This window comes from Phacochoerus africanus, chromosome 2, assembly GCF_016906955.1.
Source record: "Phacochoerus africanus isolate WHEZ1 chromosome 2, ROS_Pafr_v1, whole genome shotgun sequence".
NCBI lineage: Eukaryota > Metazoa > Chordata > Mammalia > Artiodactyla > Suidae > Phacochoerus > Phacochoerus africanus.
The window spans coordinates 124368183-124392894 of record NC_062545.1 but is presented as its reverse complement, the minus strand read 5'-3'; the positions used below and the strand labels follow the sequence as shown (position 1 = coordinate 124392894).

Below are 24712 nucleotides of genomic sequence, written 5' to 3'. Positions count from 1 at the left end.
ACATGAACTATTTTTATAATACTTCTGATACCCAGTGTGTGTGGGGTTTCTGACACCAACCAATTCTAATTCTCCAGATACCAACTCATGTCCTATAATACATTCAGTTCAATTTAGTTCTAACACTCCCTGGAGTTAGTGTCAGATCCTACCAGTTAAGGACACAAGACTTCCTCACTTCAGATGCCAGTTGCAAGTCCCAGATTGTTACCTGTATTTCTAACCAACCAGCTATAAAGTTGGGGGCTCCCAGAGCTCTCTCCTCAGCTTCAATCATTTGCTAAAATGACTCAGAGAACTCAGGACAAAGCTCTTTACTTGCTATTACTGGTTTGTTATAAACAGTATGACTCAAGAACAGCCAAATGAAAGAGATGCATAGGAGATGGTACTAGATGAGAGGGTGCACAGTTTTATGCCTTCTTCACATGTGCCACCTGCCAGTGTCTTAATGTGTTCACCAAACCAGAACCCTCTGAACGCAGTCAGTGAGGGGTTTTTATGGCGATTTCATTGTCTAAGCACAATTGATTAAATCATGGGCTATTGGTTATTGATGCAATTTTAGCCCCTCTCCCCTCGCCGGAGGTGGCAACCAGGGGGCAGGGGGCAGTGGGTGGGCAGAAAACCCCAATACTTGAATCAATTCCTTGGTCTTTCTGTGGACCAGCCTCCATTCTGAAAATACCTAGGAACCCCTATCCACTAAGAGTGTACAGAAGACACTGATCACTCCAGAGGTTACAAGGGCCTTACGTGCTGTGTGCCAGGAACCAGTACAAAAGTCAAATATTTATTTTTTTTATTTACATCACAAAGGGTAAGTTGGGGGTAGGGAAAGAAGACCTGAGAGTGAAAGGAAAGATTAGGATTCTGTTGTAGTTGGAGGGGTTGCAAGGGATGGCTAGGAAGAGAAAGAGACTTTGGGAAGAATCCATAAGAAGCAAATGCCTTCAGACATTCCTGTAACTGTCTAGATGGTTGCTTTTATCTGGCTCTGATGGGTTAGATTTTTAGACTTACTAAAAAGGACTAGAAATCCCAGAATTTTCAGACTGAAAGTATTAGAAATCAGATTTTTCTGTGGATATTGTAGGCAGCTTGTTAATATTTAATAAAAGGAGGGGACCTAGATTCATAGATAAACATTAAGCTGTAAATGACCTACCTGTAGATTACTGTCTGAGATTTTCCCTACTGTCAATTACTCTAAGTCAAAATTTCTAAAAAATTTGGACAACGGCTCAGGTAAAACATGTTTTACTTTGCAACATAATATATAATACACCTGGGCAAACACAGTCTGAAAACTTTCAGAAAACAATACCATTTCTGTTGTCAGTGCTTTCCATCCCATTCCCTTTCATTCCACTCCCTTACCTTCTATTTAAAAAGCATATTTGAACCACTAAATTGATTTCATAATTAGCTACTGGGCTGCTACCAATTATTTGGAAACACTGCTCTAAGTGGGCTCCTAAAATTATGACGAGCTAAAAACCAGTAATGGAGAAGAAGTATAGGAACAAAGTAAAGAGGTAAAGGCCTTCTGTTCTTGGGTCTCAGATCAAGGTGGGGAAACAGCAATTCCTTTCAATAAGGGCAACACACAGAGGTGTAAGGAAGAGTAAACTCCAAATGGAGCAAAAGAGAGAAAGCGATATTTCACTTTTAGATACTCCAAGTGTCATGAGAGGACCAAGTAGTGACCGAGCCATTCCAGGATTTTTTTTTTTTTTCCCTAGGGCTGCGTCTGTGGCATATAGAGGTTCCCAGGCTAGGGGTCGAATCAGATCTGTAGCCTCTGGCCTATGCCACAGCCACAGCAACAAGGGATCCGAGCTGCGTCTGCAACCTATACCACAGCTCATGGCAACGCCAAATCCTAACCCACTGAGCAAGGTTAACCTCATGGTTCCTAGTCGGATTTGTTAACCACTGAGCCATGACGGGAACTCCCCATTCCAGGATTTTTGTTTGGTACATATTCATTTATTAGGTGTAGACTTTTGTCTCTGAATATGGTGGACTAGTAGGAGAACAAGATGTTGATGTCATATATTCATTCAACATTCATTTTCATCAGATAGGGTAGATATGAGAAGTACAGAGGTGAAAGGACACATGCTCCTTTCTCTCATGGAGTTAAGACAGATGGGAGGGAGCAATATAAAACAAACATACATTAATGTCTATATAAAGATTGTGATAAATGGCATGAAGAAAATAGACTATGAGAAAGAAAAACAGGAAAAACTCATTTTGAATGGGGAGGGGGGTAGCTTTTAGGGAAGACCTTGTGGAATAAGTTGAGATATGAAAGCTGAGTTGGAGGTGTCAGGCAAAAATGGCTTATTTTTTAAAGTAACTCTATCATAGGTTGTCGTAAGCATAGATTTTCCAGAATGCTTTGACGTATTCTTAAATGCTTATTCCGCTGTAGGAATAAGTAATATATACTCCCAAAGTAAGTGGAAGGAAAGACTCATGAAATGGGAAGGGAAAGTGAGCAGAGCTGCCATCCAAGGCAGGTCAGGACAGTGGCTGATGTTTGGTCCAATAGCAGAGAGTCCATCATCCACCTTGTGAGGCAACTGGGCAGTATCCTAATTTTTACCCCTTGAAACGATTATCTTTTTCTCTCCTTTCTTACCACCCCTGTTTAGACAATTTTAGTGTCTCTTGTCCTATGTTTGAGCAGTGTGTGAAGTGGATGTGTTTTGTAACAAATTACTTTACCAACTGAGCACATCTCCTGGTCTAGATTAGTTTTCTGTTCCATTAGCAATTGTTTGTACTTCCTTTAAACCTTCTGCCAGTAGTTTACAAACCATCCAGGAGCCTATTTGTTTCTATTTTCATCTTAGTCTTTTGTTGAACACAGTATTGATTACATTTATAATTTTGGGAAGTGTCAGGAATGATCACATGTAGATACTCAATAAGGAATGAGAATCTAAAGAGATTGCCATCAGACATTTATTTTCCAAAGGACAAATTTTCTTGGTTAGTTTTTTCTGCCTTTTGGATCAGAGTTTCGATTTGTAATGAGATCGTCCATTCGTGAGGGCAGGTATTGGGTCTTGGAACTATGTTTGGTTCTCCTGCAGTGTGTGGTATAGAGCTCTGAATATATGTCCAAAATGCTGTATAAAAAGATCACAGGGGTCTATCTCTGGCTGCGTTGACATAGGATATGTCACCCAGTGCAGAGGGGGACCTGGTAGATTGCGTGGAGGGTGGACAAAAGCTGCTGTGTTAGCCCCAAGTCAGCGTGTAACCTGAAGGGGCTTTGTGAAGATGGTAGATGGGAACTGGAGGTGTGTCTGAGAATCCGCATTTTGGGAGAGAGGCCAGAATGGATATTCCTTACTGTTTCATGAAGTTCTGTTTTTCACTTCCTCTGCCACCCCACAAAGGGCAGGGAATCATCTCTTTTCTTGGAAATATAATTTCAAAGTGAGCAAGAATTCCCTGTCACACCAGAGTTGTATTGACCCTTTTGTCTCCAGGGCTTCTATTTTTATCTTTTGTTGAACACATTATTTATAATATTTATAATCTTGGAGAAGGCGAGGAAATCTATAGTTTTCCCAGCATTTAGGTTAAGAGGTTCTTGTGTCTGAACCTCAGATCTGAGGGGCCCTTTCCGTATGTGCTACTCACTCTAGGCACCTTCCACCCCAAGCAAAATTCTGCTCTTCAACATCGTAAGAGAGTTTTTCTAGCCTCTGTTTGTATATCCCAGTGATCTTGTTGCTTCACAAATTAGCCCTTTTTATCCTTGGACCATTTAATTAATTAATTAATTAATTTATTTTTGTCTTTTAGGGCTGTACCCATGGCATATGGAGGCTCCCAGGCTGGGGGTCCAATTGGAACTGTAGCCCCTGGCCTATAGCCACAGCTACACCAGATCTGAGCTGAGTCTGCGACCTACACCACAGCTCACGGCAACGCCGGATCCTTAACCCTTGAACCTGCATCCTCATGGATGCTAGTTGGATTGCTAACCACTGAGCCACGATGGGAACTTCAGCCCTTGGACCATTTTAGTCATTGGAAAGATTTTTCTTATTTTTAATCACAACTTACCCTTTCTGTCTCAATTCCCCAATTATCTCCTCCTTTTGACATTAGAGTCTTTCAAAGTTTAAAGAAGCACTCCTAACTCCTATCCATCCACTGTCTTTCACCTGTTCCTTCTGGAATATGGTTACTGGTCATCCTTGCCATTCTAACTCTCCCTTTATAGAGTGTACTTTTGTTTATCGCTTGCCTTGCTTAACAGGACAATTGTGAGCCTGTTATGTCTCAATTTTTTCTTTTATTTGTACCAAGTGCCTATTTACTTTCTTTTGAAAAAAATTCTAGGAATTATACAACAAGAATCTTTATTCAATAAGGTTAATAACAGAAATTAAAAACGAAGGCAAAGGAAAGAAGAATGAAAAACAACACTAACTGCTAATTACTTATATGTAATTGTTTAAACTGTATTTACTCAGATTACTCGAAGCCAAGGTAAAAAGGGAAACATAGTGATTTATATAGGTCTTGTGATCAGAATAGAGAAACCATTCCAGTTCATCAAAGGAGGCAATGTTTTCTCCAGGGTACTAAATTTTAAAAGCGTTTCTCACATGGATGCTTTACAGCACACCCAGCATAATGAAAATGATCTCTCTAGTAGTCTGACAACTAATGCAAAAATTATGTTCATGTGGCTGTTTCTTACAATGACCTTCAGTAGATGCAAAACATTTGAGTTCACTCAGATTTCCCTTGTGACAACTCTTTTAACACTTTTTGCCATTTCCTGACCCTAAAGTGCCTTCCCACTTCATGCGAAAGTCTTTATGAATTGAATGTTGTATACACAGAATCCTTTCTCCCCGGCAAACGTGACTGGTAAATTACGGACTTGGTCAATCTAGGCAATGATTCATGGGAGTTATTTTTTTCTCTTTGGGTTGGGTCCATTTCTATACAATTGGAGTCAATATTAGGAAAATTAACAGGTGTTCATTTTAACAATTAAGATTATGCTGGGGTGGGGGAAAGAGTAGTTAATTATCTAATGCTCCCTTCTCTTTACCTTCTCCCAGAGAGTCCAGATTGGCTTACAATCAGATTTCCTGCAGTTGGACCTCAAGGGTGGGACAGGACAGTGCTGTTCAAAACTCCGCATGAGGGACCCTCCCTAGGGAGTGGCAGCGTCCCTCTGACCATGGGCAGGGACGTGCAGTTCCCGGACACGCTTGCCAAACCACAGAGATTGCAGGCCTGCTGCCCATCCATTATTATCATCATTATTTAACGTTCTTCAAAGGTCAGAGCAAAAATAAATGGTCTGCCAGCCAAGCAAGCGACACCAGCCTTTACCACAGGCGTTTGTAGGCCCCTTTGGTATTTAGTAGTAGTGACTTGGGTCGTATTCTTGTCTGATTCCATCAATCTGGCCAGGCTTCTGCCTCCTGCTTGTCTTCCCACAATAGCTTTTTTTTTCTTTGCCAATTCTGTCTCATCTCCTCCAGCCTTCCCATTAAGTTACCTTGGTATGTGTTTGCTAACCCCTCTTTCTTTCTTTCTTTCTTTCTTTCTTTCTTCTTTCTTTTTTCTTTCTTTCTTTTTCTTTCTTTCTTTAGAATTTCAGCAATGAAAGGGATTGAATTAATTGTGCTGAAAATAATCACAGAGGGCTTTTGGGGCTTCTGAATTTTGGACTCCTGGCTCACCCTTGAAACTCCACTCCCCTTGAGGATAAAGAATAGAATTGTGGTCAAAAGCATAGAGCCAAGACTCTGAGTTCAAATCCTGACTGCCACTTACTAGCTGAATGCTCTTGGGCAACTTATTTAACCTTTGTAGGCTTCAGTTTCTTCATTATCAAATGCATTTATTGATAAAAACTTCCTTCAAGGATTTGAAATTTGATAGTTCATGAAGTGTGCTTAGAGAGTGTCTGACTCAGTGCATTAGCTGCTATTATAATTATTATTAGCCTGCAGAAATCATACCAAAATGTTAGCCTCATATTGAGTTCTCTTGGGGTTGTGGCTCTTTGGGAGGGAGGTGTGGGGGACTGTATTTGGAGATGGATAATGGAAAAGTTGCCTGAAGCCTCCAACCATCCAGTGAGCTGGATTTTTTTTTTTAACCGGGGGGTAAATGGAGTGAAATTGTGATAACTCAAAAATATCTGTATCCTAGGGGCTCATGGTCAGCTCCATTGTTTATCCTAACAGAAGGGACGTTCACTTTGGCTGTGTGTACATTTTTCTCCATCTGCTCACCAGGGCCCAGCGTCTGGGCACAAACTCCATTTTCAGAGGCAGGGGGACAAGGTGGCCTGATGGACTTTGGAACCAGACCTATAAGGGTGTGACTTTTAGGTTAATTTATTTACTGTTTTGAGCCTCAATTCCTTCTCTATGAAATAGCATTTATGATTTTAACCTTTCAGGGTCATTTGGAGACTAAATAAGATAGCACATATGAAATAACCTGCATAGTGTCTGACCTTAGAAGACATCTGACGTTTGTTAATTTCCCTCCTTCTTTTGATTCTTTCCTGTCTGCTTAATTCATTAACAAAGCCCCAGTGTAGGAAATTATTTAGAGGTGCTCTTTCAAATTTAATGTGCATATAAATCACCTGGGGCTCTAGTTAAGCTACAGATACTGATGAGCAGGTCTGGGGTGTGGCTGGAATTTGCACTTCTATCCGGTCCACAGGGTGAAACTCCTCCTGTGTCTGAGGCCCTCAGTAGCAGAGAGGGTACCATATTCTTTCCTCCCTGTGGATCTCATTATTACCTGTTGAATTCGTGTTATCATTTAATAGTTACCAAATACATCTGCACATCCAAGATTGTCATTTGGGGAAACAGCAAACTTTGCATGTTAACATGAAGCTAGAAGGTTCTTCTTCATCCAGTATAGGCAGCAGTGGTGATGTTTAGAAGAATCTATCATAGACATTTTCTCATGTTTCCATGGGCCTGGAATTTCAGGCTGTTACACATAAAATAGTGTTCTGCCTTGTTGAAGGCCTCCTCTCAGAATCTGGATCCCTCAGATTCCAAGTCAGTTGGGTTAGGGAAGTTGTCTTTGTCTCTCTGTTTAAAATTTGAAGGGAGATGACTCGAATTTCTGCCCTCACCCCAGGAATTTTTAGAGCCACATTTCCCAATTAGTAGCCTTCTCCAGATTCACTGGATTTATCTCTTCAGTGTACATGGATGGAGGAGTCCACTTTTGTTCTTTTTGTGTGTGTGTGATATACACTTGTGAGTGCATGGTTCTAGATTTTAGCAGGTTTTTCAGATTTACTTTTGAGAATCCTCTTCAATGTTGTTTCTTCGCAGTCCTGATCTTTTAAATATTTTAAACTCCTCCTTTTTCTTTTTTTCTTGATTTACTGTAACTTTTCAGCCTGAATCATCAGAGTTACTTGTATCTGCTGTGCTCATTTGGGAACAGCTGCCTCGTCCCTAGACAACTTAAAGTAAAAAATGTGAAAGTTACCAATCTCTTGAGTTACACATGTGAAAAAGAAATAATAGTCTCTTTCTTTTTCCTATTAAAGTAAGCCCTCCTTTCCTCACCGCCTTAGAACACTCCAAAGTGTCTGCAAGTTAGAGTTTGGCCATCAGCCATGTTAAAACAAAGCAAGTTTACATCAGTCTCTTTTAGACTTACTTTGGTGCTATTTCATGAAGTTACCCCTACTTGGCTGGGGTTCTACTTAAAGGGTTTGCCAGTCTGGGGAAGAATTTGCAATATCCCCAGGTAAGAACACAGGCATTTTGACAGTCAGGGTGGAGAAGGACTGCAGAGGGAGAAAGTTGAGAAAATGTGTGAGGTAAAAAAAAGTCAAGGGAGACATTAACATTTTCACCTTATTTAGATATATCAGTCAGGGTCATAACAGAAAACAGATGTCAATAATCAAGGGCAATTTATTTCATAGAGATTCTTTACAAAGGTGTAGTAGGTATTGGGAAACCCAGGATTAATTATACCTGAGTTGTTACTGCCCTTGGGTTAGAAAATGACCTTGGCAGGATGAATTCACTCCCCCCTCTTCTAATGCCCATTTCCTTGCCTGAATTCTCTGTTGAGAGAATCCGGTGGGAAGCAGGAGCTCTTGGTACAGCTCATGCTGGGCAGCCTCCTGGGCAGGTAGTAAGATGGAGAGGGATTAGACAGCAGGCCCAGGGAGCAGATTGTTGTCTGTCATACTAGTTTTTTTGTTTTTTTTTGTCTGTTTTTTTTTAGGGCCACACCTGTGGCATGTGGAAATTCCCAGGCTAGGGGTCAAATCAGAGCTGTAGCCTCTGGCCTATGCCACAGCCACAGCAACGCGGGATCCTAGTCGCATCTGCGAACTACACCACAGCTCACATCAATGCCAGATCCTTAACCCACTAAATGAAGCCAGGGATCAAACCTGCATTATCATGAATACTAGTCAGATTCATTTCTGCTGAGCCACGATCGAATTCCAGGCATACTACTTTATTTTGAAAGACATGTTCACCTGAAGATGGTATCAATATTGTAAGCTCCTTGACAGAGGACACTGGCTGACTGGTGTACTTATTATCTATAGAACACTAGTATTTTAAATGATTGAATGATTGGGGCTGTTCATTTCTTTCCTTTCTCTTAACTTGCACTAGGGTGGCTGACAATAGATGGATGATGCTGTATTGGTTAGGGTCTGCCTTTTGAATAGCAAGCCTTCCCATAAGACAAGATTAATATTTTCTGTCTCTGTCATTATTCTACTTTTAATAGTATAATTAGTAAAACTGCTAAACAAAGATAAAGTTTGCTATATTAACATCTTGAAGTCTTTTTGTATTATTTTTGTTTTCTTTTAATAAGTACCCCATTTTAGCTAGGCAACACTGGAATCTTTAGTCCTTCTCAGTGACTCTTAAACCGAATCCTGTTATTTCTGCTTTTACTGGATCCCCCACTGGCCTGCAGATGGGTACACTATTTAATTTGGGAGCCCATGTGACTTTTGATTCTTTCCCAGGCTGCTTCAAGAGAAGAACCACACAAAGGGCTAAATTAGCCTCATTAACTATCTTCAGTAAGAGATCTCTGAATAATGCTAGGTTTCTCCCAACTGTCCAGAGGGCAGGAGTCAAAATAGAAATGAGTTTATTGGCTACAAACTTTGGAAAAGTTTCTTGTGTACTCAAATTGTCTCTCCTAATGACTCTCAGACATTAGTGTTTTGCAGGAAGGGATAGAGCTAAATGCCACAAATGACTAGTAGTTTAGGCACCTGGGGTTCTTGAAGCGCTCAGGTGTAAGAGCACAAGAAAATACATTGGTGGGAGGGGAATGAATCCCTTGTGTAGAGCTTTGTATTCTTGCCTGAGGCTTTTCATGTGTTGTGTGTGTGTATGTGTGTGTCTCTCTGTCTGTGGGGTAGGGAAATAGGACAAGTGAGCAAGTCTCCAAATCCTTCAGGGACAGGGAAAAAGATGACTTTGTCTTTTGCTGAATAAAATCAGGTCCCTGAGTTTGATGCAGTCTATCCTTGAAATTAACTTCCAACAGGCTTCTTTCCGACTTTTATTAATGTTTTTGATAGCTCCTTCTTATTCTTATGAAATCTGTTGATATTTTACATAACTCATGTGTGTATGGAATATTTAGTGCCCTTGCATGTTACTCTGCCTGGTTATGATCCTTGGGGGACATTTTATTGTTCTATTTCGAGCGTCCCTGAAGACGGAAAGGGCAATGCAGGCACACGTGTCTCCCTCATATCCCCCAGGATGACAGGCATTCTCTGCTCCTATTTACATCTCCTGCTGTTATGGTGTCTCCATTAATGGTTCTCTGAGTTCAGGTCCTGCCATTTCTGGCTAAGGCTATGGGCCTGGCTCTGATTTGTGCTTATTGTCAGAAAGAAGCATGCAAGTTTTTCCTTAAACAGCGTTTGATATTTAAAAAACCTTTTGTTCCAAGCTTCTTCCCATCTTTTACTCCCCAAATTTAGACTGCAGTGCTTTAAATGGCACACTCTCCTGCTTGTCTCTAGCACACTTCTTATTGTGGAATCGGTTCTCTGAGGGGTATCCAGAATCTTTGAAGTTCTCTCTTTCCCTGAACAGTTTAAGAAATTGTCATGAATTCCAGATTAATTATACCTGTTTTTACATTTGGCTTGGGTTTTAGCTACTCACTTGTGTAAATTGAATGTTTCCTTTTTCATTAGGTAGAAATAATATGATTAAAAGTTGTATACTTCTCTAGAGTTTGTGGGATGTTTTTATCTAATTCATTGGATCATCACAATAATCCCGTAGCCACGGAGGTAGGTATTTTACTCCATGTTATGGATGAGAGGTAATATAGTGTCATGATTAAGAGTATGGGCTCTGAGGATAGACAAGTTGAGTTTGAATTTTTTTTTTTGTCTTTTTTGCTATTTCTTGGGCCGCTCCTGCGGCATATGGAGGTTCACAGGCTAGGGGTCGAATTGGAGCTGTAGCCACCGGCCTACGCCAGAGCCACAGCAATGCGGGATCCGAGCCACATCTGCAACCTACACCACAGCTCACAGCAACGCCGGATAGTTAACCCACTGAGCAAGCGCAGGGACCGAACCCGCAACCTCATGGTTCCTAGTCGGATTCGTTAACCACAGCACCACGACGGGAACTCCGAGTTTGAATTTTGGCTTTGGTAATTGCTATCCTAGTCTCAGCTAATAAACCCACTCAGTTTCCTTATCTGTAGAATGAAGAGATACCTATCTTATAGGGTCATTATGAGAAGTAAATAATTCATGCAAAGCAGTTGCAACAGTATCTGGCACATCGTATGTGGACAATAAATTCTAACCATGAAAACTATTATTGTTATAAATGGTATATGAAGAAATGGAAACTCAGAAAAATTAAGCAATCTCTCTAAGGTCACATAGTTAGTTGGCAGGAGAGTTAAGGCTTTAACCAAGATTTGGAACCTTCTGGTACTAGTTTCTTTCCTCTGTATTTATTACTAATTCCTGATGCATTCTGGGAAGACTGTAAAGTGAGTCATTCTTTCTTTCATCTTTCAGCTCTCTTCATTTTCTTTTCATCGTCTCACATTTAGAACTCAAGTATTATCTGTGCAGTTGTGAGATCCATCTGTCAGAATTCAGCATGTGGGGTAGTGGCAAAGTGGGGGGATATCCCCAGGCCTGCAAGTGGACTCTCCGTGACACAGAGATGCTGGGGACCTCTGGGGTTCTTCTGAATTTTGTCAAGCTGTTATTAACACCCTATTTCTGTTAAAGTGTTACCACACGTTCAGAGACTTAAAAACAATAAGTACATGCTTCTTGATGTTTTCATTTCCTCTTATAAGTGATAGTACTTCGATTTTGGTGGTCTCATTTGTCATGTCGCATCCCCCTGAGGTAGTGAGACAAGTAGGTTATATCATTTCCATTTGGTGGGGGTAGGGGAATAACAGAAGTCCAGTGTGAAAAGAACAAAGACTTGGGAGTCACCAGATGAAGTTCAAATCCTGGTTCCCCTGCTGTCTGTCATCTCTCTCAAGTCCTGTCTTCCTCATCTGTATAATAAGGATAAGCCAAAGGTTATTTGGAGATAATTCCAGGTAGTACCATGTAACTATGACTGTTATTGCTGTTGTGGGGAGATGACTTTTCACATTGGCCCCCTAGCATGGTTATGTCTCCTTATTCTTCATGGAATCCTGCAGAGGCTCCTTATTCTTTATGGAATCCTGCAGAGGCTTGTTCTCCTGGGTACATTGTACCTTCACATTTTAAAATCCAAGTGTTTTGACCTTTTGGTTACTAATTTATTTTTAATGTGCCTATTATGGAAGGTTGCTGGCTTTCATGTGTGCAGCAGGCCACACACAATGCCTATTACGTCAAAATACCAAGCTTACCTCGTGTCACAAGGCAGAGTTAATGTGACCAAGGGATAGGTCATTAGAGAATTCAACAAGAAACATGGCACTTACAGGAGTTATCAGATGATGTTTGGGCAGCTATTCTCAGAAAGTGACAGCAGCAGGTGTTTATGGAGTATTTCTAAAAAATTTTTTAAATTTTTATTTATTTTAAAAATTTTATTGGAATATGGTTGACTTACCAAGTTGTGTTAGCTTCAGGTGTATGCAAAGCGAATCAATTATACATATACATATATCCATTATTTTTAAGATTCTTTTCTTATATAGACCAACACAGAGTATTGGGTAGATTTCTCTGTGCTATACAGCAGGTCCCTGTTACTTACTGATTTGTTTATTGAGTATTTACTATGCTCTTGGCATTGTATGAGGTAGGGGACACAAAAGAAGCACTTACTTTATCTGTTCCCCACAGACACTCTTCTGGGATAAATAGATGTGACTGAAACATGAAGTGATTAAACACTATGTGATTCAGTCACATTAGTTCAGTGGCTGTGGTCTGGGCATTGTATGGGCTCTCATAGAGTGGTAGATAAAGGCACAAGGAAATCCATACTTAAAGCATGGTTTCGTCAATGTGCATAGAGTTATATACAGGGAGCACAGAGGAGGGAATATGTGTGTGTGTGTGTGGGGGGTGTGCATTTGGGTGGTGATGAAGGCTCCAGGGGGAGGTGATGCTTGAGTTGATCCTGATGGCTAGTGGCAGATGCTGGAAGGAGCAGTACTGAGTGAGGAAGACAGGAAAAATCACACTTTTAAAGATACTGAGAGATGAGGGAACTAGGGGGTGATGAATAACAGCATTTTTCCAGTGGTCTGAGCCTAGAGTTCACAGGGTTTAGTGGTGGGAGAGGAGGCTGGAGATGCGAGCAAGGGATAGGTCATTAGAGAAGTATGTGCCATGCTGAGAAATATGGTCATCAAGGCATGGGCAGCCACACAGGTAAGAGATGATTACATCAGTGCTTCAGAATGATCACTCTGGAAGGATCTTCCCGGAAAACAGGTGAGAAAATAGAGGCTTGGATCAAGTCTTAGAAGAAAGAAAGAAAAAAAAAAAGAATCAATAGTAGAGTGAGTACGTGGACAATACTGACTGTTTCATAGGAGTTCAGAGAAACAGGATGCTGTAGAGGGAATAGTACTTAAGGAAGAATCTATGATGGAGGGAGGTTCCAGTGACTTGCCCATAGTAGGTAGGCAATAAGCTGGATAATGAATGGCAATAGGATTCATATGACAGAATACAGGAAATAATACCAGGTTACATCCATGTGTGAGATGGTCACAGAGACAAATAGAATTGGGAAAAAGTGGTTGGTAATATGATTTCATATGCAAGTGGGTTGCACATTTTGGAAGGCTTTCAAATGCTGGGTTGAGGAATTTGAACTTACTTTATTAATCATTAGGAAGCCATTGAAGATTCTTCAACAGGTACTTGGATTTTCAGTTTAGATTAGAAATGTGTTCGAGTATTGGGCCTCTTCATCTTGATTGGAGCAAGATGTATCTGATGAGATGACACTAGTTCTGATTCTTACCTTTAATGGAAATACCAGAGGCATTACTTTTGGACTGGACAGTAAGGTTGGATGACCCCACTTTGGCTCTGGGGAGACTATGGAATAGTTCACTGTTGTGAGACAAAGAAAGCTGAGGCAGAAATGAGTGAGTGTCCATGTGAGGTTTTTTGGTGGTGCCAGTCTGGAGAGAGATGGAACAAACAGAAAGACAGGAGAAACTGCTTACCCTGTGCAGTCTATCAGGGATAGAATATACAGTCGGCCCTCCTTATCTCATCAGGATCCACATCAGCTGATTCAACCAACCGTGGATCAAAAATATTCCAAAGAAATTCCAGAAAGTTCCAAAAAGAAAAACTTGAATTTTCCATGTACTAGCAGCTATTTCCATGACATTCTCATTGTATTTACAAGTCTTTACAGGGTATTTACATTGTATTAGGTATAAGTGATCTAGAGATGATCTAAAATATACCAGCAAATGTGCATAAGTTGCATAGTTATATGCAGGTACTTTGCCATGTTATACAAGGAACTTGACCATGCATGGCTTTTGGTATCTTGTGGGTCCTGGAACAAATCTCCTGTGGATACTGAGGGATGAGACTGTGTGTGACCTGCACAATCAATATCTCATTCCATCCCATAGCAGACATTGGTTGATCTTGGTATATTTTCCTATTTAACTCAGTAGTAGTCTTGGAGTTCTTGTTAACCCAGTGCTGTAGGCAGCTACTATCAGTTAATCAGAGTTGCACTGGAATTCAAACCCCTCTGTGATGTATGGAATAGGAAATGAATGAGCAATAGTGCACTCACAGTGCAAATCAATTTTTACTTTTCCAGGTGGAACTTGCGGAAATCTGTGCCAAGAGCGAGCGCTACATAGGCACTGAAGGTGGAGGGATGGACCAGTCCATATCATTTCTTGCAGAAGAAGGAACTGTAGGTGGCCCTGAACTATTTGGAAATATCAACTAGTAAGAGTTCACACAGAGAGGGGGGCCTTGAGAGATCTCCAGAATGCTTGTTTCTGGGTGGCCTATTTATTAGTCTCTATTGTAGGATGGTATTTCTCAGCTGCTTAGTCATTCAGGGCTATCACCAGTTCACCTACTCTGTTTCAGGTTGATCACCTCTGCCTTAAGCTTCCAGAATCACACCTCAGGTCTGTTTTTCTCTTGTGTCTAAATTTTTTTTTCTCCTTTGAATTCATTGTTAGGGTGAGATTTCTTCACTGCCTAGTAATTGAGACCTCTTTTCCTGCTCTTATCCCAAATCACTTCATCTCATGGCATTTTCATAATCTCTTGTTGGTTTTAAACCAAATGTTAGTTCTCTTACCGCATATATTCACAATCCCTCTTTTTATAATTTACTCTTTTGGTATAATTTTCCTCTGTCAACATCTTTGGGCTTTAGTGGTGGGGAGAAGAATGCTGAAAGGAAGCCAGGAATGAATTCCTTAGTCAATATACTTCCCTTTGGCTATCAGTTCCCATGGGCAGAGCAGAGGTTTTGGTAGTTGCCATAAATTGTCCATTTCCAAAATAGAAACAGACATTTCTTTAAAATCTTTTTGTAGTTTTCCATCAGATTCTTACAGATTCTTACAGATGTGGCTATTTGCCAAGAGTACCTGGATTTCTTCTTATGAAGAGTATATGTTGTTGATTTCCCTAAGGTAGAATCAGGAGGCATGAGGAGATATGGTTCAATGCTAAGAAAATACTCTGGGTGTTTAGGATGAGACCTGACAAGCAGAGTCAGAATCCTGTCCTGTCGTTAATGAAAGTTAGCTATAGAGTCTGACCAAAGTGGAAATTCTTCGGGTTGGCACAGCACTCTATGATGTGACCCCAACTTTGCATCCTCCATCCATCCTATCCTCTCACTACTCCTCACTCTTCAAACTCTAAGCTCCAGCTAAGGTTCAACACCTCAAACTCAGTTAACATGTCATGTTGTTTTTCATCTCTAAACTTGTGTATATTCTTTCCTCTTCTTGACGTCTTATTTGGGTAAAGAAACCTACTGTTGTACTCTTACTCTTCATTTAAGACTCAGTTTAGAGTTCCCTTTTTTTCAGAGGAGCCTATTCTAGGCTATATCTGACCAGGTGCTGCAGCTATTTGTCCTTATAGCTCCCCATGCTTTGCAACCATTGTAATACAACCCGGCAATGTACTGACTACTTGACTGCCTTTCCCACCAGATTGTAATCTCTATAAGGGGAGGGACAGTGTCTACCTTGTCCACTCTTGTATATCCAGTGCCTAATATAGTGTCTGGAAGTTAATAAATAGTATTTGAATGAATGAATGAATGAACTAATGAATGTATTTTTGGAAAAAATTTTTTACTAAGGTGAATAAATGCATAAATGGTTAAACATTTTCTGAATTCTAATACATTATATCTCACCTGTCAATTTTTTCCCAATAGGCCAAGTTGATAGAATTTAGTCCTCTGAGGGCAACTGATGTGAAGCTTCCAAGTGGAGCAGTGTTTGTAATTGCCAACAGCTGTGTGGAAATGAACAAGGCAGCAACTTCTCATTTCAATGTCAGGGTGATGGAGTGTCGGCTGGCTGCAAAGGTATGAACTTGGCAAACTAGTGAAACTTGAAGTCAGCTTCCTCTTGTTCTTTTTCTCTTTGTTTTCCATTGTCTCCTTCCTTAAAATTTAGGACAACATTCTGACTACAGCAATGTTCCAATTAAAGTTTTTTGGTACAGAGCAATTTGATTCCATCTCAGGAGATAAAAACCTCTAGGTGTGCGCTGCAACTCCTAGTTATTTGGGAGCTATACGAACTTCACAGTTGAGTCTTCTAGGGTGGCACTGGGGAGAAGAGGACAGCTCATCTTCTGTCTGTGATGATGGAATGGGTTAGGTCTATGGATGGAGAAAGATAGTTGGAGATGATTGATAGGAAGCAACCATAACTGATCTTGTTTCTTCAACAAAAGTGATGATAGCATTGACCCTTGGTCCTCTCACATGCAGCAGTTTTGTCATGGCCATCACTGGTCCCTCTAAAAATACAGGCTTGGTGTTACTAGGGAAACACAAACCAGAGGGGAGTCTTGGCGTTCTCTGTTCCACAGTTGAGAAGACACTTGCCAGTCAGGCCTTAAATCTACTTAAGAAGTATTCACTGAATACTGTTTTACACTTTTATTTTTTTTTAATTTTTTTATTACTCAATGAATTTATTACATTTATAGTTGTACAATGATCATCACAATCCAATTTTATAGGATTTCCATCCCAAAACCCCAGCGCATCCCCACTACCCCCAAGCTGTCTCCTTTGGAAACCATAAGTTTTTCAAAGTCTGTGAGTCAGTATCTGTTCTGCAAAGAAGTTCATCGTGTCCTTTTTTCAGACTCCACATGTCAGTGAAAGCATTTGATGTTGGTGTCTCATGGTCTGACTGACTTCACTTAGAATGATAATTTCTAGGTCCATCTATGTTGCTAAAAATGCCAGTATTTCGTTCCTTTTAATGGCTGAAAAATATTCCATTGTGTATATGTACCACATCTTCTTGATCCACTCCTCTGTCAATGGACATTTAGGTTGTTTTCATGTCTTAGCTATTGTGTAGAGTGCTGCAATGAACATTGGAGTACATGTGTCTTTTCGAGTCAGGTTAGATGCCCAGGAGTGGGGTGGCTGGATCAAATGGTAGTTCTATTTTTAGTTTTCTGAGGAATCTCAATACTGTTTTCCACAGTGGTTGCACCAGTTTGCAATGCCACCAACAGTGTACTAGGGTTCCCTTTTCTCCACACCTTCTCCAGCACTTATCATTTGTAGACTCTTTGATGATGGCCTTTCTGGCTGGTGTAAGGCTGGTATCTCATAGTGATTTTGATTTGCATTTCTCTAATGATGAATGATATTGAACATCTGTTCATGTGTTTTTTAGCCATCTGTATGTCTTCTTTGGAGAATTTTCTGTTTATATCTTCTGCCCATTTTTTGATGGGGTTGTTTGTTTTTTTGGTATTGATCAGTAGGAGATGTTTATCAATTTTGGAGATTAATCCCTTGTCAGTCGATTCATTTGCAAATATTTTTTCCCATTCTGGGTTTTTTTTTTGTTGTTGTTGTTGTTCTGTTTTGTTTAGGGTTTCCTTTGCTGTGCAGAAACTTTTAAATTTGATTAAGTCCCATTTGTTTATTTTTGTTTTTACTGTCATCACTCTAAGAGGTGGATCTGAGAAGATATTGCTGTGATTTATGTCAGAGAGTGTTTGGCCTATGTTTTCCTCTGAGAGTTTTATAGTATCTGGTCTTATATCTAGGTCTTTAATCCATTTTGAGTTTATTTTTGTGTATGGTGTTAGGGGGTGTTCTAATTTCATTCTTTTCCATGTGGCTGTCCAGTTTTCCCAGCACCATTTATTGAACAGGCTGTCTTTTCTCTATTGTATATTCTTGTCTCCTTTGTCATAGATTATTTGGCTTTAGGTGTGTGGGTTTAATTCTGGGCTTTCTATCCCATTTCACTGATCAGTATTTCTATCTTTGTACCAGTACCATATGGTTTTGATGATTGTTACTTTGTAGTATAGTCTGAAGTCCGGGAGCCTGATTCCTCCAGCTCCATTTTTCTTTCTCAGGATGTTTTCGGCTATTCTGGGTCTTTTGTGCTTCCAAACAAACTTTAAAATATTTTGTTCATTCTGTAAAAAATGTCCTTGGTAATTTGATAGGGATTGCAATAAAGCTGTATATTGCCTTGGGTAGTATAGTCTTTTTGATAATACTGACTCTTCCAGTCCAAGAACATGGTATGTCTTTCCATCTATTTGTGTCATCTTTGATTTCTTTCATCAGTGTCTTACAGTTTTCAGAGTACAGGTCTTTTGTCTCTTTAGGTAGGTTTACTCCTAGGTATTTTATTCTTTTGGATGCAATGGTAAACAGAATTGCTTCAGTAACTTCTCTTTCTGATCTTTCATTATTAGTATATAGAAATGCCATCAATTTCTGTGTATTAATTTTGTATCCTGTGACTTTACTAACCTAATTGATGAGCTCTACCAGTTTTCTGGTTGAGTCTTTAGGATTCTCTAGGTATAGTATCATGTCATCTGCAAATAGTGATAGTTTTACTTCTTCCTTTCCAATGTGGATTCCTTTTATTTCTTTTACTTCTTTGCTGTGGCTAGGACTTTCAAAACTATGTTGAATTCTAGTGGTGAGAGTGGACATCCTTGTCTTGTTCCTATCTCGGTGGGAATTCTTTTAGCTTTTCACCATTGAGAATGATGTTCGCTGTGGGTTTGTCATATATGGCTTTTATTATGTTGAGGTAGGTTCCCGCTATGCCCACTTTCTGAAGGGTTTTTATCAGAAATGGGTGTTGGATTTTGTCAAAGGCTTTTTCTGCATCTATTGAGAGGATCATATGGTTTCTATTCTTCAGTTTGTTAATGTGGTGTATCACACTGATGGATTTGCAGATATTGAAGAATCCTTGCATCCCTGGGATATATCCCACTTGATCATGATGTACAATCCTTTTGATGTATTGTTGGATTTGGTTTGCTAGTATTTTGTTGAGGATTTGTGCATCGATGTTCATCAGTGAAATTGGCCTGTAGTTTTATTTTTTTGTGGTGTCTTTGTCTGGTTTTGGTATCAGGATGATGGTGGCCTCATAGAATGAGTTTGGGAGTATTCCTTCCTCTGCAATGTTTTGGGATAGTTTCAGAAGGAGAGGTGTTAACTCTTCTCTAAATGTTTGATAGAATTCTCCTGTGAAGCCATCTGGTCCTGGACTTTAGTTTGCTGGAAGTTTTTAAATGACAGTTTCAATTTCAGTTCTTGTGATGGGTCCATTCATCTTTTCTATTTCATCTTGGTTTAGTCTTGGAAGATTGTACTTTTCTAATAATTTGTCCATTTCCTCTAGGTTTTCTGTTTTATTGGTGTGTAGTTGCATATAGTAGTCTCTTAAGATCCTTTGTATTTCTGTGATGTCCTTTGTTACTTCTCTTTTTTCATTTCTAATTTTATTGATTTGAGTCCTCTGTCTTTTTTTCTTGATAAGTCTGGCTAGGGGTTGATCAATTTTGTTGATCTTTTCAAAGAACCAGCTTTTCATTTCACTGATCTTTTCTATGGCTTTCTTCATTTCTATTTCATTGATTTCTGCTCTGATCTTTATGATTTCTTTCCTTCTGTCAACTTTATGTCTTGTCTGTTCTCTCTCTAGCTGCTTTAGATGTAAAGTTAGCTTGTATATTTGAGCTTTTTCTTGTTTCCTGAGGTGGGATTGTATTGCTATAAACTTTCCTCTTAGAATGGCTTTTGCTGCATCCCATTGGTTTTGGAGTGTCATATCTTTATTGTCATTTGCTTCTAGGTATTTTTTAACTTCTTCTTTGATTTCTTTGGTGTTTCATTAGTTGTTTAGTAGCATGTTGTTGAGTCTCCATGTGCTTGTGTTTTTTTGCAGTTTTTTTCTTATTGTTCATTTCCAGTCATGCAGTGTTGTGGTTGGAAAAGATGCTTGATATGATTTCAATTTTCTTAAAGTTACCGAGGTTGGATTTGTAGCCCAGGATGTGGTCAATCTTAGTGAATGTTCCATGTGCACTTGAGAAGAATATGTATTTTGCTGCCTTTGGATGAAATGCCCTATAAATATATATTAAGGCCATCTGGTCTAATGCTTCATTCAGGGTCTGTTTCCTTATTGATTTTCTGTCTGGTTGTTCTGTCCTTTGTTGTAAGTGCGGTGTTAATGTCTCCCACTATCATTGTGTTATCATTGATTTCTCCTTTTAAGGTTGTTAGCAGTTGCCTTATATATTGTGGCGAACCTATGTTGGATGCGTAGATATTTAAAATTTTTATATCTTCTCCTTGGATTGATCCTTTGATCATTAGGTAGTGACCCTCCTTATCCCTTAAAATATTCTTCATTTTAAAGTCTATTTTTTCTGATACAAGTATTGCTACTCCAGCTTTCTTTTGATTCCCGTTTGCATGGCATATTTTCTTCCATCCTCTCACTTTCAATTTGTATATGTCCCTGGAAGTGACGTGGTCTCTTGAAGACAGCATATATATGGGTCTTGTTTTTGTATCCATTCAGCCAATCTATGTCTTTTGGTTGGGGCATTTAGTCCATTCACATTTAAGGTAATTATTGATATGTATGTTCTTATTGCCATTTTATTAACTGTTTTGGATTTGTTTTTGTTTCTCTTTTTTCTTCCCTTTTTCTCTTGTTCTCTCCTTTTGTGGTTTGATGACTCTCTTTAGTGTTGTATTCAAGTTGATTTTTCTTATTTGTTTGTGTATCAATTGTTTATTTTTATTTTGCATTTACTCTGACATTTTGATGTAAGAGTCCATATATATGAGAGATTGTTTTAAGTTGTTGGTCTCTTAATTGCAAGTGCAACTCCAGTGTCCTATATTTGTACCCTCCTCGTCTCATGATTTCTGATTTTGGTGGCATAATTGTGCATGGATGATTTCGTATCTTTACTGTATATAGACTTTTACTTTTGAGCCTTTCCATTTGTGGAATATTTGTTTATGGTTGTGGCCTTTTCTGTCTAGAGAACTTCCTTTTTTATTTGTTGTAAAGCTGGTTTAGTGTTGCTGAATTCTCTTAGCTTTTGCTTGTCTATGAATCTTGTGATTTCTCCTTCAAGTCTGAATGAGAGCTTTGCTGGGTAAAGTAATCTTGGTTGGAGGTTTTCTCTTTTACATCATGTTAAGTATATTATGCCACTCCCTTCTGGCCTGGAGATTTTCTGCTGAAAAATCTGCCAATAACTTTATCGGGGTTCCCTTGTATGTTATTTGTTTCTTTTCCATAGGACTTTCAATATTTTCTCTTGGTCTTTAATTTTGGTCTGTTTGATTAATGTGTCTTGGGGTGTTCCTCCTTGGGTTTATTTTATATGGTACTCATTGTGCTTCCTGGATTTGAGTGAGTGGTTCCTTTCCCATGTTAGGGATGTTTAGACCTATTATCTCTTTGAATATTTTTTATGTCCCCTTCTCTCTCTCTTCTCCTTCTGGCACCCCATAAAATGGACGTTGGTGCGTTTAACATTGTCCCAGAGTTCTCTGACACTCTCTTCATTTGTTTTCAATCTTTTTTCTCTTTTCTGTTCTGCATCTGTGATTTCCACTAATCTGTCCTCCACCTCACTTATTCATTCTTCTGCCTCCTGGATTATGGTATTGGCTGCTTTTAATGAATTTTTTATTTCCGTTATTGTATTTTGCATCTCTTCTTGCTTAAGTTTTATATCTTGTATCTCTTTGCTCAGTGTTTCCTATAAAATATCCATCTTTGCCTCCAGTTTATTTCCAATGTCTTATATCATCTTCAGCATCAACAGTCTAAAGTCTTTTTCCTGGAGCCTGAGGATTTCCTTATCACTTAGCTGTTTTTCTGGAGTTTTTTCTTTCTCCCTCATCTGAGTTATAGTTCTCTGTCTTTTTATTTTTATAGGTTTGTCTCGTGGTGGCCTTTTTACAGATAATAGAGTTGTAGCCTCTCTTACTTGTGGCGTCTGCCCCCCTTGTGGCTAAAGTTGGTACAGGGGCTTTCTGTAGGTTTCCTAATGGGAGGGACTGATGCCTGCCCACTGGTAGGTGGAGCTGATTCTTTCCTTATGGTGGGTGGGGATTTGTCTCTGGATGAGATTAGGGGGCAGCTCTGTTCCTGGGGGGATTTTAGGCAGCCTGTTTACTGAGGGGCAGGGCTGTGGTCCCACCTGGATTGTTGTTTGGCCTGGGGCTTCTCAGTGCTGATAAGTGGGGCCAGATTTTCTCCAAATGGCCACCTCCAGAGAAAGGCATGCTGCTGAATATTCCCAAGAGCTTTGCTTCCAATGTCCTTCTTCCACAACAAGCCATGTTCACTCCTGTTATCCCAGGATGTCCTCCAAGAACTGCAGTCAGGTTTGACCCAGATTCCTATGGAGACATTTCTTTACCCTGGGACCCAGTGCATGTGAAAGTCTGTGTGAGCCTTTTAAGAATGGGGTCTCTGTCTCCCTCAGTACCATGGAGCTCATGAACACAAGCCCCACTGGGCTTCAATCCCAGCTGCTCTGAGGGCTTTCTCCCAGTGCCAGATCCCCATGCATGGGGTTTTGAGGTGCGGCTCAGAACTCTCACTCATATAGGTGAGTCTCTGTTACACAGTTACTTTCCAGTCTGTGGGGTTTCCACCTGGGCGGTATGGGGTTGCTTATATTGTGTAATTGCCCCTTCTAACTCTTGATGTGGCCTCCTCTTTGTCTTCTGGAGTAGGATATCTTTTTGAATGTTTTCGGTCCATTTGGTTGAAGATTGCTCAACATTTGGTTGTAAATTTTGTTGTATTTAGCAGAGAAGTTGAGCGCCAGTCCTTCTATTCCACCATCTTAATCCTCTCTCTACCTGTTGTACACTTAATCATGAAGATATACAAAAGGATATAGGACAGAAGACTAGAGAGAGTAGAGGTTAGAGAATTAAGGTTAGGGGGATATGAAACCCCCTCACCTTAGGGGGAAATGGTTAGAACATACATCAGGTGGTATGTAAACAGGTGCTCCAAAAAGTGTCACAGAAACTAAATCTTATGGAAGATCTAGAATGGCACATGCTATGATTTGAAATTTCGAGGGAACTGAAGCAGGGAGCTGGAGGGTAGAAGCTGGTTCAGGTGCCTCCACTGTGTTTTCTCCCAGTCATCCTTCAAATAGCTGATAGAATGATGGTTTAAAAATTTAAATATGAAATAAGTATTAAGCAGAGGTATTAAGTATTATACAGTTAATTCCTCTGCTTAATACCTTTCAAAAGCTTTCTATTTCATTGGAATGAAGTAGAAAAGTCCTCATCACCTCCTGGAGAGCACTGCAAGATCCAGCATCACACAGTCCGTTATACTTCAGCCATGGTGTTTGATGCTGGTTCTCACCACAGGGACTTTGCACATGCCCAGAATGCTCTTTCCCCCACCGTCTGTGGATGTGAGCCTAAATGTCCCTCAGGAAGGCCTTCCGTGATTTCCATACTCCCCAACTAAGTTAGGGCTCCCTTTGTAAATCATAGCACTTGTACCTCTCAAGTATGATACTTACCATAGACATTTAATGCCTCCTCTTTTTGACTTGATTTCATCTGTGAGCCAAGACTGTCCTTCTTGTTAACTTGTATATCTATAGTACTTGGTATAGTGCTTAGGCTGAAGTAGGCACTGGGTAAACATGTGTTGAATAAATGAATAACTACTCCCCATGTTACCTGCCCTGCTCTATTTTGCTCAGTTTCACAATGTTTTACAAGTGTATATTGAGTGCCCAGGACTGGTCTGACTACCATGGAGCTGTGTAAGGTGGAATTATTCCTTTTTTGTGGCTGCACCCATGGCATATGGAGGTTCTCAGGCTAGGGGTCTTAACTGGAGCTGTTACTGCCAGCCTATGCAGAGCTACACAATGCGGGATCTGAGCCGTGTCTGCAACCTACACCACAGCTCACAGCAATACCAGATCCTTAACCCACTGAGCAAGGCCAGGAATCAAACCCATAACCTTATGGTTCCTAGTCAGATTCGTCTCTGCTGTGCCATGACAGGAACTCCCAGAGTTATTTCTTTTGACTGACTTACACTTTGCCCCTCACTCCCTCTGAAGTTGTGAAGTTGGGAACAGTAGAGATAGGATGAACCAAAAAATAAAAGTTTTTTTTTTTTTTTTTCTGGAAAATTTTGGGGTTAAAGTTTTTTTTTTATCATGATTTAAATGTTTTAAATTTGTAATTTACTTATTTAGATGATTTTTAAAAGTTATGTAAAAGAAATGTTTCAATATTAAACTCTTCTGATCAGGGCATATATGAGAAGTAGTGAAGAAACATTTTCAATGTCAAAGGCTTCAGTGAACTTTTTTCCCCCTTATGGCAAGCTTCCTCTTTCAAGAGATGGAATAAATTAACGTCTTATTTGTTTAAGGACTTATTTTTGTTGACTTTTTGAGATTGATGAGTAAGTGCTGCCTTCCTGAGGAGACCTCAGACATACACAATATTGTTTTCAAAGTTTTATCACGAAATTAGCTGTCATCCCTGAGATCCATAGGTAAGCCAAAACGAATATGAGATAGGTGAAATATGTTCATATTGTAACTGCTCTTTTCTAAAGATGCAAGTAGTGAAAGTTGTCAGAA

The 24712-nt window shown here is 39.8% G+C and overlaps 1 protein-coding gene across 6 annotated transcripts in view; it reads left to right on the top strand.

Moving 5' to 3' along the window:
- The window catches only part of GALK2 (galactokinase 2), a 165139-nt gene that overhangs the window by 80083 nt on the left and 60344 nt on the right, over positions 1–24712 (top strand). For 4 of the 6 annotated variants that reach the window (XM_047766395.1, XM_047766397.1, XM_047766393.1 and 1 more), the window contains 2 exons: positions 14349–14447; positions 15948–16100. The exons of 1 other annotated variant lie outside the window; for it this stretch is intronic. In XM_047766395.1, the coding sequence (XP_047622351.1) occupies positions 14349–14447; positions 15948–16100 (252 nt within the window). The remainder of the gene's footprint in view (positions 1–14348; positions 14448–15947; positions 16101–24712) is intronic. One more of the 6 variants, XM_047766396.1, reaches the window with a different exon arrangement.